Source organism: Desmodus rotundus, chromosome 8, assembly GCF_022682495.2.
Source record: "Desmodus rotundus isolate HL8 chromosome 8, HLdesRot8A.1, whole genome shotgun sequence".
Lineage (NCBI taxonomy): Eukaryota > Metazoa > Chordata > Mammalia > Chiroptera > Phyllostomidae > Desmodus > Desmodus rotundus.
Window position 1 is genome coordinate 105,723,615 of NC_071394.1, and position 12,817 is coordinate 105,736,431.

At 56.6% G+C, this 12,817-nt stretch overlaps 1 protein-coding gene across 8 annotated transcripts in view; it reads right to left on the reverse strand.

The window, feature by feature from the left end:
• TMEM108 (transmembrane protein 108) overlaps positions 1-12,817 on the reverse strand; it is a 295,171-nt gene that overhangs the window by 2,200 nt on the left and 280,154 nt on the right. For all 8 annotated transcript variants that reach the window (XM_053930238.1, XM_045200103.2, XM_045200105.2 and 5 more), the window contains one exon: positions 4,379-4,533. In XM_053930238.1, coding sequence (XP_053786213.1) covers positions 4,379-4,533 — 155 coding nt within the window. The remainder of the gene's footprint in view (positions 1-4,378; positions 4,534-12,817) is intronic.

Consider the following 12,817-nt stretch of genomic DNA (forward strand, 5'->3'; position numbering starts at 1 on the left):
CCCGGATTTTTATAGCAGCGTCCAAACAGAGTCCCTGCCCCCCGAATCGCCCCACCTAAGGTGTCCAGGGATGGTAGTGGTCTCCTGGTCAGAGTCTGAGGGCTCACCATGCCTGACCTGCAGACTTCACGGCTCTGTGACGTGACAGGCAGACTGTGGCCCACTTGGGCCCCAGACTCTCCTTCCTGCCTCGCTCTCAGGCCTCTGGGAGATCTTGCTGCTTCTCCTCCCTGGCACACCCGACATGCGCCCACCTCTTTCCTCCCCTGCCACCCACGTGTCGGAGCCTCCAAGGGCTAACTCCTCCCCACCCCAGTCCTCCCAGAGCCTGGTCGGAATCCTTGCCCCGTTTCCTGCAGCACTAGATGGGATGGAGGTGAATGGCTCCGAATCTCTGTGTGATGGCGCAGTAGGTGGTAAGTGAAACACTCAGTCTGTCTGCACAGCCCCAGGAGGGACAAGCCCAGAAAGAGGCAATCCAGTGCTCAGGGCGTCTGCGCGGCTGTTCTCAGACTCACCTGGGTGTGACCGGTTGAAGACAGACTTGCTAAGATGTCTTCTCTTTAAGAAGCCACAATGAGTTCTCTGAAGTTTGTTTTTAAGTGAGACGTACAACTGTTAAGCAGTATGTACTGTTTCATGGAGAATAAAGAGATGAAGGAAGAAAGGCTATTCGTTGGTAAAATGTATTCTCTGAAGACAAGAATTTCCCTCAACGTTTGGAATTAGCTGAGTGCCCATCCGAGGGTGGACACAGGGTGGCACGTCAGGGTGGGGACAGGAATCCTTCACCACAGGGCTTTTGGGTTGAGCTGTGGGGGGGGGGACTTGGGAGGCTGGGATCTGGCTTTTCATTTTAATTTCTCACACAGCAGGTGTTCACCCAGGGGAACCAGTGGGGACTGCTCACTTCGTGAAAAAGAGAAAGTTATTTAGGAGACAGCTAAGGTAAGAAAGAGGCAGGGAAGGAAGAGGGAAAGGAAGCACGGAAACGTTTCCAGGCACCTTTTTGGCATCACGGTTTCGCCCGCGCGGCCCAGCCTTGTGTTTGCTGCTTTTCACCCACCCGGAAAGGGAGCCAGCGCCCGAGAACCTGCTCAGACACAGCGCCTGGCCATCTCCACGGGTGGCGGCCGGATGGCGGGCGGCGAGTGCACGTCCTGAGGCCGCGGAAAGCAGCGGACTGAGCCCTGTGGCTGTGTGGTCACTCTGGGGGTGGTCTGTGGTGCGTACATGTGCCCGGAGAGTTGGAGAAACTGTGGATCCCTCTAAATAAAGCAGATGCGGGGAGCAGCCCTGCTGGGAGGGAGGCGATCGAATCCACTCTGAGGCCCAGCCGGGCTTTGTGCTCTTAACCCTGACCCTGAGCTTGTGGCCAGTCTCTGCCAGAGCCTCAGGCTTTGTCCCTGAGTGGAGGCCCTGGAGCTCTGGGCTGGGAGCCCATCTGGCCCTTTCTGCAGGGCACTCATAAGCACTGTTCTCTGGCTTTGGCTTTTATTTATTGATTTTGCAAACGGAATGTGAGAAATGTAGAGTTTCAGGGGTTTGCAGCCCACACCCAAAGTGGGGCCGGCCCCTCCGCCTAGTTCCCCATCTTCACCCACTACAACAGTCCTCAGGCTCGCCTTGGCCCCACAGGATGTGCACTGGCCATGCTCAAGGTCAAGGTCAGTGCCTTCATGAAGCCCATCCCTCTGTCCTTGAGTTAAAATTTTTTACGGAGCATCACTTTGGGCTGGGGGAAGGGTGGGTGAAGCGTGACCAAAACCTGTGGTTTATTCACGTGACAAGCATTTACTGAGCACCTGCCACGTGCTGGGCCCTGCTCTAGGGGCCGGCGACAGAGCCATGGGTGGAACAGACCAGGCTCCTGCCCTCAGGCAGCTAATATTCCCGCAGGGGAGACAGACAACAAACCAGCTGACCCAGGGAATGATGCACTGGCAGGCGGTGAGGAGTGCTCTGAAGGAAAATCAGGCAGGGAAGGGAGTAGAGAACTATGGCGGTGGAGTGTGGGCTTCTAATCTGTGTAGAGCAGTCAGGGAAGGCCTCCCTGAGGAGGTGACATTGGAACGGAGACCGGCAGGAAGTGAGGGGAGGAGGCAGCTGGGAGCAGAGCATTTCAGATCAGAGCAATTCAGATCCACACAAGAGCAAAGCTCCAAGGTGGGGCAAGCTCACTGCTTTGGAGAAGAGCAAAAAGGTCGGTGTGGCTCACGTATCTGATCAACGGGGAAGTCTAGCAGGAGGGACTCATGGAGGTAGGCAGAGGTCCACCGGTGGAGGAGCCATTCGAGGGCTGGGAGCCACAGCTGACATGAGGGCCTGCCTGGCAGAGATCACCTGGCTACTGGGTGGGAGACAGACGGTGGGATGCGAGACGGCAGTGGGGAGTCCCACACTCAGAAGCCGCTGCCACAGTCCGGGATTGGGAGGATGACGGCAGCCTGGGCGAGGGGCGGCAGTGCAGGTGGTAACAAGTGCGTGGGGAGGACCAACTGGATGTGGGCGTGGGAGGATGGGCACTGGCTGTGAGCTTCCGGGAGTTTGGGTGGGGCAGGGCGGGGAAGCCAAGAGTCCCCTGTTCAACAAGTGCGCAGGAGCTGGGTTTGTGAGTCTGGAGTTTGGGCGGGGGTGGAGGTCCTTGTGATAGGAACTGGTAGCCCAGAGGGCAGAGATGGCATTTAAGTTGTGAAACAAAGCAGAGAGAGAAGCAGTGAGAGGTGACTAGAGGCTGGGAGAAGACAAGGAACCAGTGCTGCAGATCAGAGGGCAGCTGCTGGGAGCCAGGGAGGTGGCGGGGAGCCAGGACAGGGTGGGGCCCAGAGGACAGCAGGGAATCGTTTTGAGGAGGAAGTGATGGTGCTGATGCTGCTGGCAGTTCAGCTAAGAGGATGCTCAGGACGACCAGGGGCTTAGCAGTGTGGAGGCAAACAGCTATCCTGGTAGGGGAGAGAGATACAGTTATGACCCTGCTACCTGTAGTGATGGAAAAGCATACAGAGCTGGGGCCACACGGACAGGGGAGCCAAGCCCAGCCTGGCAAATCAGGGAAGGCCTCCCTGAGGAGGTGATGCTCAGACTGGGCCTGAATCACGGGCAGGAGACAAGTGCTAGGGGGGCTCAGAAGACATTCTGGGAGAGGGAACCGCTCACGCGCAGCCCTGGGTGGACGTAACTTGATGCTGTCAAGGCTGAGGAGAGGTCCAGTGTGCCTTAGCAATGAGAGGGGTGGGGGGATGGCACGAGGCTGGGAAGTCGGGCCGGGGGCTGGGTGCCCCTCGTAGGCCCTGTGGAAACCTCACCTTTCAGAGCAACAGGAAGCTACTGAAGGGTTCTGAGCATGGGACTGGCATGATCACGTGTGTGTTTATAAAAGCTCAGCCTGGCTGCTGCGGGAAGAAATCTGCAGGGGAGGAAGGGAGTGTATGCCCAGGACAATGCTTCTCAGCTCTCATCACCTTTCCTCAGATCCCCGCCATCCTGCTCCTCAGTCGCATCCCAGTAGCTCTGCTTGTTTCTAGTGGGTCTGGCTGTCCGCCCATCCATTCATCCATCTGTTGAACCACCCTTCCTACCCACTCACCGATCACGAACAGAGTGCCTTCACCAGGCCATCAGCACAATCTCCCTAAAACCTGGTCACACAAAGCTCGAAACTTTCAGTGAGCCTCGGCTGCCAAGACGCAAGCCCATTCAACCGCGTTCGAGGCTGTGCCCCGTCCACCTACCACTCCTGCCTCACCCTGGCCGCCGCCCACCTTCCCTGTGAGTGAAGAGCACAGACTCTGAGGCCAAAGGGACCTGGGTGCGAAGCTCAGCTCTCTCACCGGTCAGCCAGGAGTTTCGGGCAAACGCTTCCTTCGGCCACATCTAACACACATCCCCATCTTTGCTGGAATACCTGTGAGATCCATTTATCCTTCCTGGCACCTCCACTGTGAAGACTTTCCTCTGGGTTCCCACAGCTCTCTGTAACTCTCCATGGATCTCCCCTAGTTTGTTTTGGTTCTGAACGACACCCCAACCCCATCCTGGAACCCGGGCCCCCGAGAACAAGCTCTCACCCTCATAGTCCCCAGGGTGCCTGCCACAAAACAGGTCCTCAGGGAGTATTTGTCGACTTGTTCCTGGAAACTCAAAGTCCCAAGAACAGTGATTCCAAAACTTTAACCTGCATATAGATCCCCGGGGATTCTTGCTAAAATGCAGATCCTGATTCGGTTGGGCTGGGTGGGGCCTGCGGCCTCCTGGGTGCTCTGCTGCTGGTTCTTAGGGAGGTGAGCAGACGCTCCCCTGCTCTCTTTGGAGCCTGATTTTCCCGGCGGGCAGCGGGGCCAGCCCTTCCAGGGGGCAGCCCTGGTTTGGAGCTCGTTACCTCGGAGGTTTCGAGGGACTGGATCTCCCTAGGTAACTCCACCGCGTGCTTGTTGAAGTAGTCCATGGTGATGGCGTTGTTCCAGTAGCTCAGGTTGTTCTCCGGGTTGGCCGTCTTCTTCTTCCTCCTCAGGCAGCACACCGTCAGCAAGACAGCTGTGGAGAGAGCCCAAGTTAGAGGGGGCAGGGAGGCGACCGGCAAGGAGCCCGCATTCCTGAGCGACAGATGCCGGTCTCCAGGAGCAGCGGGGATGTCATACATTCGGCCACTTACCCCCTTCATTCATTTGCTTGTTTGTTTGTTCAACAGATACCTATATATGCTGAGTGCCTTGAGCCAGGCGCTGGGGTGAAAGAAAGACAAGTGTGCCCCGCCTCCATAAGCTTCCCTTTTAGTGTGTGTCTGGGAGGGGGTGCGGGGGTGAGGGGTCAGACAGTATGTCCCTAACAGACACAATGAATAAAGAAGGTAAGTTCAGCTGGTGGTAACTGTTCAGGGAAAGTAAAACAGTGTGAAGTGGGAGAGACAATGGAGATGGAGGTGAGTTGGGGGAGACAGTGTTTTAGAGCCATCACAAAAGGCTTCTCTGAGAAGGTGACCTTGGACCTAAGAACAGAGTGGGGAGGAGCTAGTCTTGCGCAGAAGCAGGGCAGTGTGCTCCAGGTGGAGGACGCAGCACGTGCAGAGGGCCCAAGGTGGGGACAAGCTTGCTGTGTGTGAGGAAAGAGCGGCATGGCTAGAGGGGGCGAGTGTGCAGGAGTGAGGTAGATGAGGCCAGAGTGGAGTTCAGGGGCTGTGTCCACAGGGCTGGGGGCAAGAGGCTCTGACGTGGTTTCAGTGATCTGTGGGTAGCACAGAGCAGTGCCTCTCCTGGCGTCTGCTCCAAGGCAAGGCCGTGCTCATTCGATGGGATGGGGGCTTGGCTGCAGAGAATGGCAGTGTGCTGAGGGGCTCTGCTGGATTGATGAGCGGTCGGTGGCAGAAAGAGGGGCAGAGCCCAGTGAGTCCTGGTTCTCACATTCAGCCTGGATGGCAGAGGGTCACAGAGCAGAATCCTGGGCAGAGGTCTCGGGCCTGATTCAAAAGCTGCTCTGGCATCATCATCAGTATCACCATCATAAAAAAAAAAGCCCCTGACAGTTATGTGGTGTATGTGCCAGGCAGGGTTCCAAGCACTTTATAAATATTAATTCATTTAATCCCCGACTTCACTCCATAAGGTCAATACTATTAGGGTACCCATTTTACAGACAGGAAAACTGAGCTCAGAGACAAGAAGCGACTTGGCTGAGAGCAAACCCCGACATCATCTGGACTCCAAAGTCTGTGTTGCTAACCCTCCACGGTTCTGCCTCGCACCGACGTGCTGAAGGCCGAGGCAGCAGCCCGCCAGCCCAGAGGGGCCCGATCCGGGGCTCTACACAGCTTGCCGTGCGACCTGTTTCACCTTGGAGACTCGTGGGGCCCCAGGGAGGAAGGCACGCGTCTGGATGTTGCTGATGAACCAGGTGTGGACAGAGTGACTTGGGCCAACGGGGAAGGCCCGTCCAGGCTCATGCAGTGGAGCAGGGGATGCAGTGACAAGGGTGACAGGATACGTCTTGAGGAGAAGCCAGTAACTGAAGACTGGGCGTCTCCTGTCCAGGCTACCACCACCAGAGCCTGTAAGGTGGCTGAAACGCCAGACCAGGGGTGGGCAGGGTGGCATCCAACACCCTGGATGTGCCACCCACCTGTACTGGGGAGAGCTGCGCTGTCCAGAGGCTGGCGCCCTGATGGCAGTGGCCACCAGAGGGCAGCAGAGGGCCACCCTTGTCCACAGCAGCATGTGTGGCTAGCACCAGGGGCCTGTGTCTGCTAGGTGTGAGGTGGCTGCAAAAGCTGGCCCCACACAGGCTGAGACTTCGGGGCCTACACCCCAGGCCTCTGAGGGAGGGACTCTCCCTGAAGGAGGAATTCTGCGGCTCTCTTTCCAGCGGGCGTCTCCGCCTGAGAGGGCTTCCTCCAGACAAAATCAAGAGACCTGGCAAGTTTCCATTTCATCCAATGTGCTTTGATCAAGACTTCTAATTTGCTCACTGTTCTTCCAGGTCTCCTTAAAAAGTTTAAAAATATATAAAGGAAATTTCTGAGCATTTGAGCTATAAGGAATTTTAGACTGCCTGGTAATAGACTTTTTCAAATTTTTGGAGTCTCCCTTTCTTTCTTCCCTTCCTTCCGAAGAGTCCTTCCTTCACTGGTAAAGGGGATGGGGGTGGGGCAGCTGAGGAGCCCAGCCCGAAAAGCTGCTAAGTTAGGGCACCTCCTCACTCCGCAGATGCGAAGACTGCGGTCCAAAGCACCTGGTTGACTCACCACTGGTCACGGGTGTGAATGCCAAGGCTGGCCCAAGTCCCCAGGTCCCGTCTCCCCATTTTTGGTGTCTTTATTCTTCACTATCACTACCTTTCCACCCTGCGCCTGGAACTGTGGTAGAGAAATACCCTGGGGAGTTCGAGCTGGCGAAACAGCAGCCACAAAGAAGGGCTTAGACACCCTGTGCTCCCTCTAAGTCCACTCTGCCCTGGCTCCCAGTTCTGGGTCTGTTTAGGACGCAGGACCAGGATCCTGTGGGAAGGGCCGGCACTCTCGTGGGATGGCCTGAGGGTTGGAACAGGGAGTTCCGTTCCTAGCTCTTTCTCCCTGACTGCATTTCTCCCAGAAGTTCCCAGTGCCTCTCCAGGGCCACTTCACTGACATACTAGAAGCCTGCCTGGCCACAGAAAGAGCAGGGGCTTGGAGTCCAAAAGACCTGGGTTCAAGTCCACCTCTGCCACGTGTTACACTAGGTAAGTCACTTCATCAAGCTGATTACTATGGTCTTCACAGGCGTGTAAGAAAAGTTAGCCTGAAAAAGCAAAATGCTTAGTGCGCTGATGCATGATAGGTACTTAATTAATGAGGGTCTTTTTCTCCTCCCAGCATCTCCCACAAGACAGACCTAGAAAGAAGAACCGGGCCACATGACTGTTGGGTGGTGCCAGGCCAAGGCTCCACCTGTGGCTTAGAACTTTCCTTATTTCAGTGACCTGACCTTCCATCCAAGAAAGAAAAGTACCGTTCAGACTTACAGTCTCTGACATACTCCCGGCGCCAACCTTGGTGTCTCACAGTCTAATTTAACCCGGGAAGGGACCGTCTGAGCCAGGTACTGTGACTCTTCCCATTTCCAGGAGAGGCTTGTGGATGTTAAGAAAACCGATCCTGCTCACTCAGCTAATTCCTGGAACTTGGACCCAGTGTCTGTGACCCTCGGGATCACGCTTGCTCTCCCATGTTGTCCAGAACACTGGAGGGAACGCGCCTTAGTCAACACGAGGCACTTTGTCAGCTGCACAGCTCAGGCAAACACAAGGTGTGAGCCGCCCCCCCCCCTCCCCGCTCCGCCCGTTCTCATTCAGTTAAGAGCTTTAACTGCTCTGTTTCTCTAAAGGCGACAGCTGCCAAGACTCCACTGGGGGTCAAGGACATCTCTGTTCCCTCAAGTTTTAAAACACGAGTGAGAATTAAGCAAGTTCTCTCGGTTTCCTAGGCATGTCCTTGGGGACCCATCCATAACCTGTCAGATGTGTGGCAGGAAGGAGGAGGGCCACTGAGTCGAAGATGGAACCCTGGGGCCCGTGCGGACATTTCTGGGAGAGCCATGACGCCAGGGGTTGACTCACTGTGTGACAGGAAATGGAAATAAAATCCTCCAGGCTCCCCGAGGATTCAACCTTTCCAAACACCTGCTGAAAGCACTCTCTCCGTGGCCTACGGAGCACGCACAGCAAACGCTCACAACAGGAAGACGGATAATGACAATGGCTACACGACCACTGCCAGTTACTGAGCGCTTTCTCCACCGCATCGTCTCTGGCGCTCAAGTAGGGCTTCAGAGTGGGTGCTGCAGCCACGAAGATGCTTTGCTGAGACCGACCTCCTGCCGTGGGGAGCATGGCTCAGGGACAGCCCCGGCTGCTGCCCTCTGGACCCAGCACGGTGTCTGGGCCAAGGCCATGCATCCCGGGCTGCTCTCGGGTGTGACTGATGGTAGCAGGGGCACCGGTGCAGCTCTGCTCCTGCAGGACACGGGGCGCCCCTGATGGCCCATTAGAAACCTCCTTAAAGCTGCGCTGCAGTCCAAGACTCTTCCTGCCCAGTGCTCCTTCCTTCCCCTCTGCTTTCACAGGCGTCAGGCCTGCACTGCAGCCGGAGGCTCTCTGCCCTCTCCAGCCCCTTCCTTCACGCTTATCCCAGGGGTTTCCCTAGTAAACCTCCCGCAGGCCTAACCCTGTCTCGGTGTCCACCTCCTGAAGGGCCCGAACACACACAGTGAACACTGGCCCTATCCCTACAGGTGAGAAGGCATTGGATCGATGGTTAAGTAACTCGTCTGAGTCTCTCAGGCTGTAATCCAGTGCTGGCATGACATCCAGGTGTGTTTGGTCCCCAAGCCAAGCCTTCCTGTTACACCAGGCTTCCTCTCTGGCGACCCATGCAGGTTGAAAATGAAGAAAAGCTAGTGAGGACAGGGAGCCCTGACATTTTTCCAGGTGGCCCCTTCATTTTGTTCACGAGAGACCTGAGACCCTCGAGGGAAGGGTGGGTCAGGAGTGGCAAACCGAGGGGTGAGCCAGGCTGTGGGCAAGCATTGCCCTCCTCGGAGGCTGAGGGAAGAGGTTGGGGGTGGGGGGCTCCGTACGGAAGGAGGCCAGGCTGGGCACCAGGCCATGGGCCTGGGGGAACCGAATCTGGGGATCTACTCTCTGACTCCCCATCCTGGCTGGTGGGAACGTGCCTGAAGAAGCCCAAGGTCCCCCCGACGGGGCACTGGTTGGGAAGCACAGGGAAGAGCCCTGAGAGCCTGGGCATGAATGACCGTGGTCCAGCTGAGGTGGCCCATGCTGGACAGCCCTGCCTTGTCCTAAGGCTGCTCCCTGCCCCTCCTTCAATGGTTTCATAGCTCCAGGGAGACGATCCTTTGGTTTACACTTCCTTCTGGTCCCGCTCTCTTCTACTTTGCTCACTGAAAGAGTAATTCTGACCCAGGCTTTCTCAGACAGTTACAGTCACTTTGGGCCTGTGAGTAAATGGAACACAGATTTGACTGCCATTCACAGAGCAGCTGACGGAGCCGAGAGCCGCGCTGTGCACTCGGATGTGGTGTCTCTCGGAATGCCGCACTGACACACCGGTGACGTTCGCCACCCGAGCGGAAGGAAGGCTGCCACTCCGGGCGAGGTGCACAAGGCCCCTCATAGGAGCCGCTCGGCTGGTCTGCTTCCACATGGACTGCTGAGGAAAAGCAGGCGCACTGGCCCGGTTTCCCGCTCTCACCTTCCATAAAGCCCCCTGTGTTCCCAGGGAGGCTGGGAGAAGACATTCTCAAGACTGGCTGTGGCCTGGGAGCCTGGTGCAGACACAGCTGACCGTCTGGGGGGAGCCCAGGGCACAGAGGGGGCGTCAGCAATTCCAGGACAGGCCCAGACACTCCGGCGGGAGGCGGGGGGCTTTGAGCATCCTGATGGTGGCAGCAGAGACCAGCTCAGGAGCCACATGGCTCCCCTGCCCCAGCCAAAAGTGGCTTGATCCAATCCATTTCGCCTCTCAGCCTTCCGAAACCCTGTATGGCTGTCCCAGGCCGGGCTCCAGAGACAAAGCATTCCTCCATCCTGGCACATCTGCCCTCCGGCCGCTAGGCGGGGATCACGACCTGGAAGGGCAGGTGGAATCGATGATCCCTATCTGGGCAGGCCTGAGATTTGCTATGACCACCCCCTGCTTCTACCAGAGCACCTGGCTGCCCGCAGTCCTGGCCATCTGAGGTCTGGCTTCTGGCGGATGGAGAAAAGCAGGGCCAGGGCCCGTCTGAAAAGCCACGTGTGAGAAAATCCATGCATGTACTTTGCTACCATCTGGACTGGCCAAACTCTCTGGCAAAATGGCAAAGGAGGAGGCCCTTCTTTGAGGGCTGCAGAGTGGGCTTTAGGATACAGGTCACTGCCGAGAAGGTGTGACTGGGGGCCCTTAGACCTGGAAGAGGTCTGTCTGCTCCCCTGAGAACCAGAGTGGGGCAGAGCTCTGAAAACAGACTGGGTACTCGCTCCCGAGCTTTGGAAGCGCACAGTGTTCTGCAGCTGGACGAGTATTGTCTCCATGTTCCTCCCTCTGGGCCATCACAGGGTTAATGACGGCCCTACAGAGGTTGGGGCCACCACGAGGACAGGGAGCTGTGTGCGGAGGCAGCCAGGGCTGAGGCAGAAGCCTCGGGGCCTGAGGAGGGTGGAAATGCAGGACAGACGCCAAAGAGCATCTGAGGTTCCCAGGGGCTGCAAGAGTCCGCTTTGAGCAAAGGTTTATATCATCCTTCACGAAGGCCGTCACTGCCAGAAGCGTTATGCAGATGCAGGCCCAGGCTCAGTCCTTGCTTTGGTCCCGGCTGACATTATCGCGCATGGCTTAGGCAGCCTGTGGGTTTTCTGGCTTTGCAGGAAGGTCTGACCTGATCTCACACTCACATGCAGCAAAAGGGCTGGAGTGGTGTTTTTAGAATTGCAAAACCCAGGTGTGGCCTGTAGGGGGCAAAGGCTAGATATACTCTGTGCCGTCCAGGCCAGAGGAAGAGGAAGCCCAGGCTGGCAGAGGACTCTGGGAGAGGGGGAGCCGCATCACAGTCTCTGATTCCCTGGTGCTTGGCACAGTCCCTGGCACACAGTGGGCACTCAGGAGGAACTGTGCTGAATCAGACAGATCCTACCACCAGATCTGGGCTGACTCTTCTGTGACTGGGGCCCTGGACAAGTCACTTTACCTGGTGACTTACTCCCCACCTTTAAGGTATGTTCCTTGCATGGTGTATTTACTTGTTTCTGTCTTTATTTTCTCCTCTGGCTAGTCTGTTTTAAGGATGGAATGATTAAAAATCATGGGAACTCACTTTGTGAATGAGAGCCTCTAGACACTTACAAAGAATGGAAAGTTAGAACGCTGTCTGTCATGTGGTCACTTCTCCAATACGACCATTATCAATTATTTATTGGCTAATAGTGCAATATTTTCTCATTATCATTCTTCTGCTTTAGAAGTGGGCAGCCACACTTTTAAGCACACGGGTGTGTTTCCAGGAGAGACAACAAAGCTGCCTAATGAAACAAGAAAAGAGGCAGTCTGCAAACGTTTGCACTTGCCCTTGAACTGGGTCCCCGAGCAGAAGCAGGCTGCCACCCCCGACGTGGAAGGTCTGCACTGCTTCTCCACTGGGAGAGAGAATGCTGGGAGAGGTGGCTCCTGGAAAGGATCCAGAATCCAGATTAACAAGGTCTTGCTCCCACAATGCCAAGCAGAGACCACGTTCACATCAAAGGCACGCACCTCCTGCCCTGATGTTCAAACGACCTGTAATGTTTCTGGGCGTCGTCCCTCTAGAGAACTGGGTGAGCCGTGGTGGGACACGACAGTCAGTACAGCGGACAAAGCCGACGCCAGCAGCCTGCATGGGGCCGACGGGCCCGGCATGTGCAGTGCTGTCCTCTCCCTTCCGGGAGCAAGGGTAAACTGGAGACCACCCAGAGGGGCGGGGGCAGGGGGCAGGCCAGCGCCATGCAGCCCTGTGAAGAGACCCGCAGGCACGGGGACGAGCAGCTTGGAAAAAGAGGAGGCTGACCGTGAGACAGCCACTGCAAACCTCTCAGGGGCTGGTAGACTGAGCGGTTTTGCGTAGCTTCTTTGGAGGGCACGGCTTGGGACCAGAGCAGGAAACTTACAAGGAGGCCGATGTCAGGCCCCCAGGAGAGCTGGGTAACCATGGGAGGGAGGGTGGGCTGTCCAGGGAGTGAGGAGCACAGCTTCAGAGGGAGGCTGGGTGGTAACTGTGTGGGGGTGGGCTGGGGCTGAGATCAGTGAGGGTTCCTTTGAGGTTATCAGGGACATTCTAAGAGTCTAGGGCCAGGTACCTGGGCAAGACATAAAGGGCGCCCTAAGGTGCTGAGGGATTACGTCAGGTTCTTTATGCAGACATCAGGGAGCCAGCCTTCCGACTCCTCATTAAAGGAGTGACAGGCAGCAGCAAGGAGGTGCTGGTCACCTGGGGAAAGCCCTTCTTCACCAATACCAGTGGCAGCAAAAGACAGAGATGAGGTCCCCACTGCGTGCAGCTCACACCACCCAGGTGGACAGGGAGGGACAAGGCAGCTAAATTCATAGGTAGCTCTGAAGCCTCGATTTAGGTGCAAGAACTGTGTTTTGCCAAGGCTGATAGAAGTTCCTGCAGGATCAAAGCTTCATCTCCTTTTCCTTCTTGGGGAAGGGAGGGAGGAGAGGAAGACAGGAAGGGAGATGGGAGTGATGCAGGGGAGGAAGGCGAGGGCTCTGCTGTCAGCCTGCCGACTCCCCCCGGGGCCTGGCTGCCCTGTCACTGCA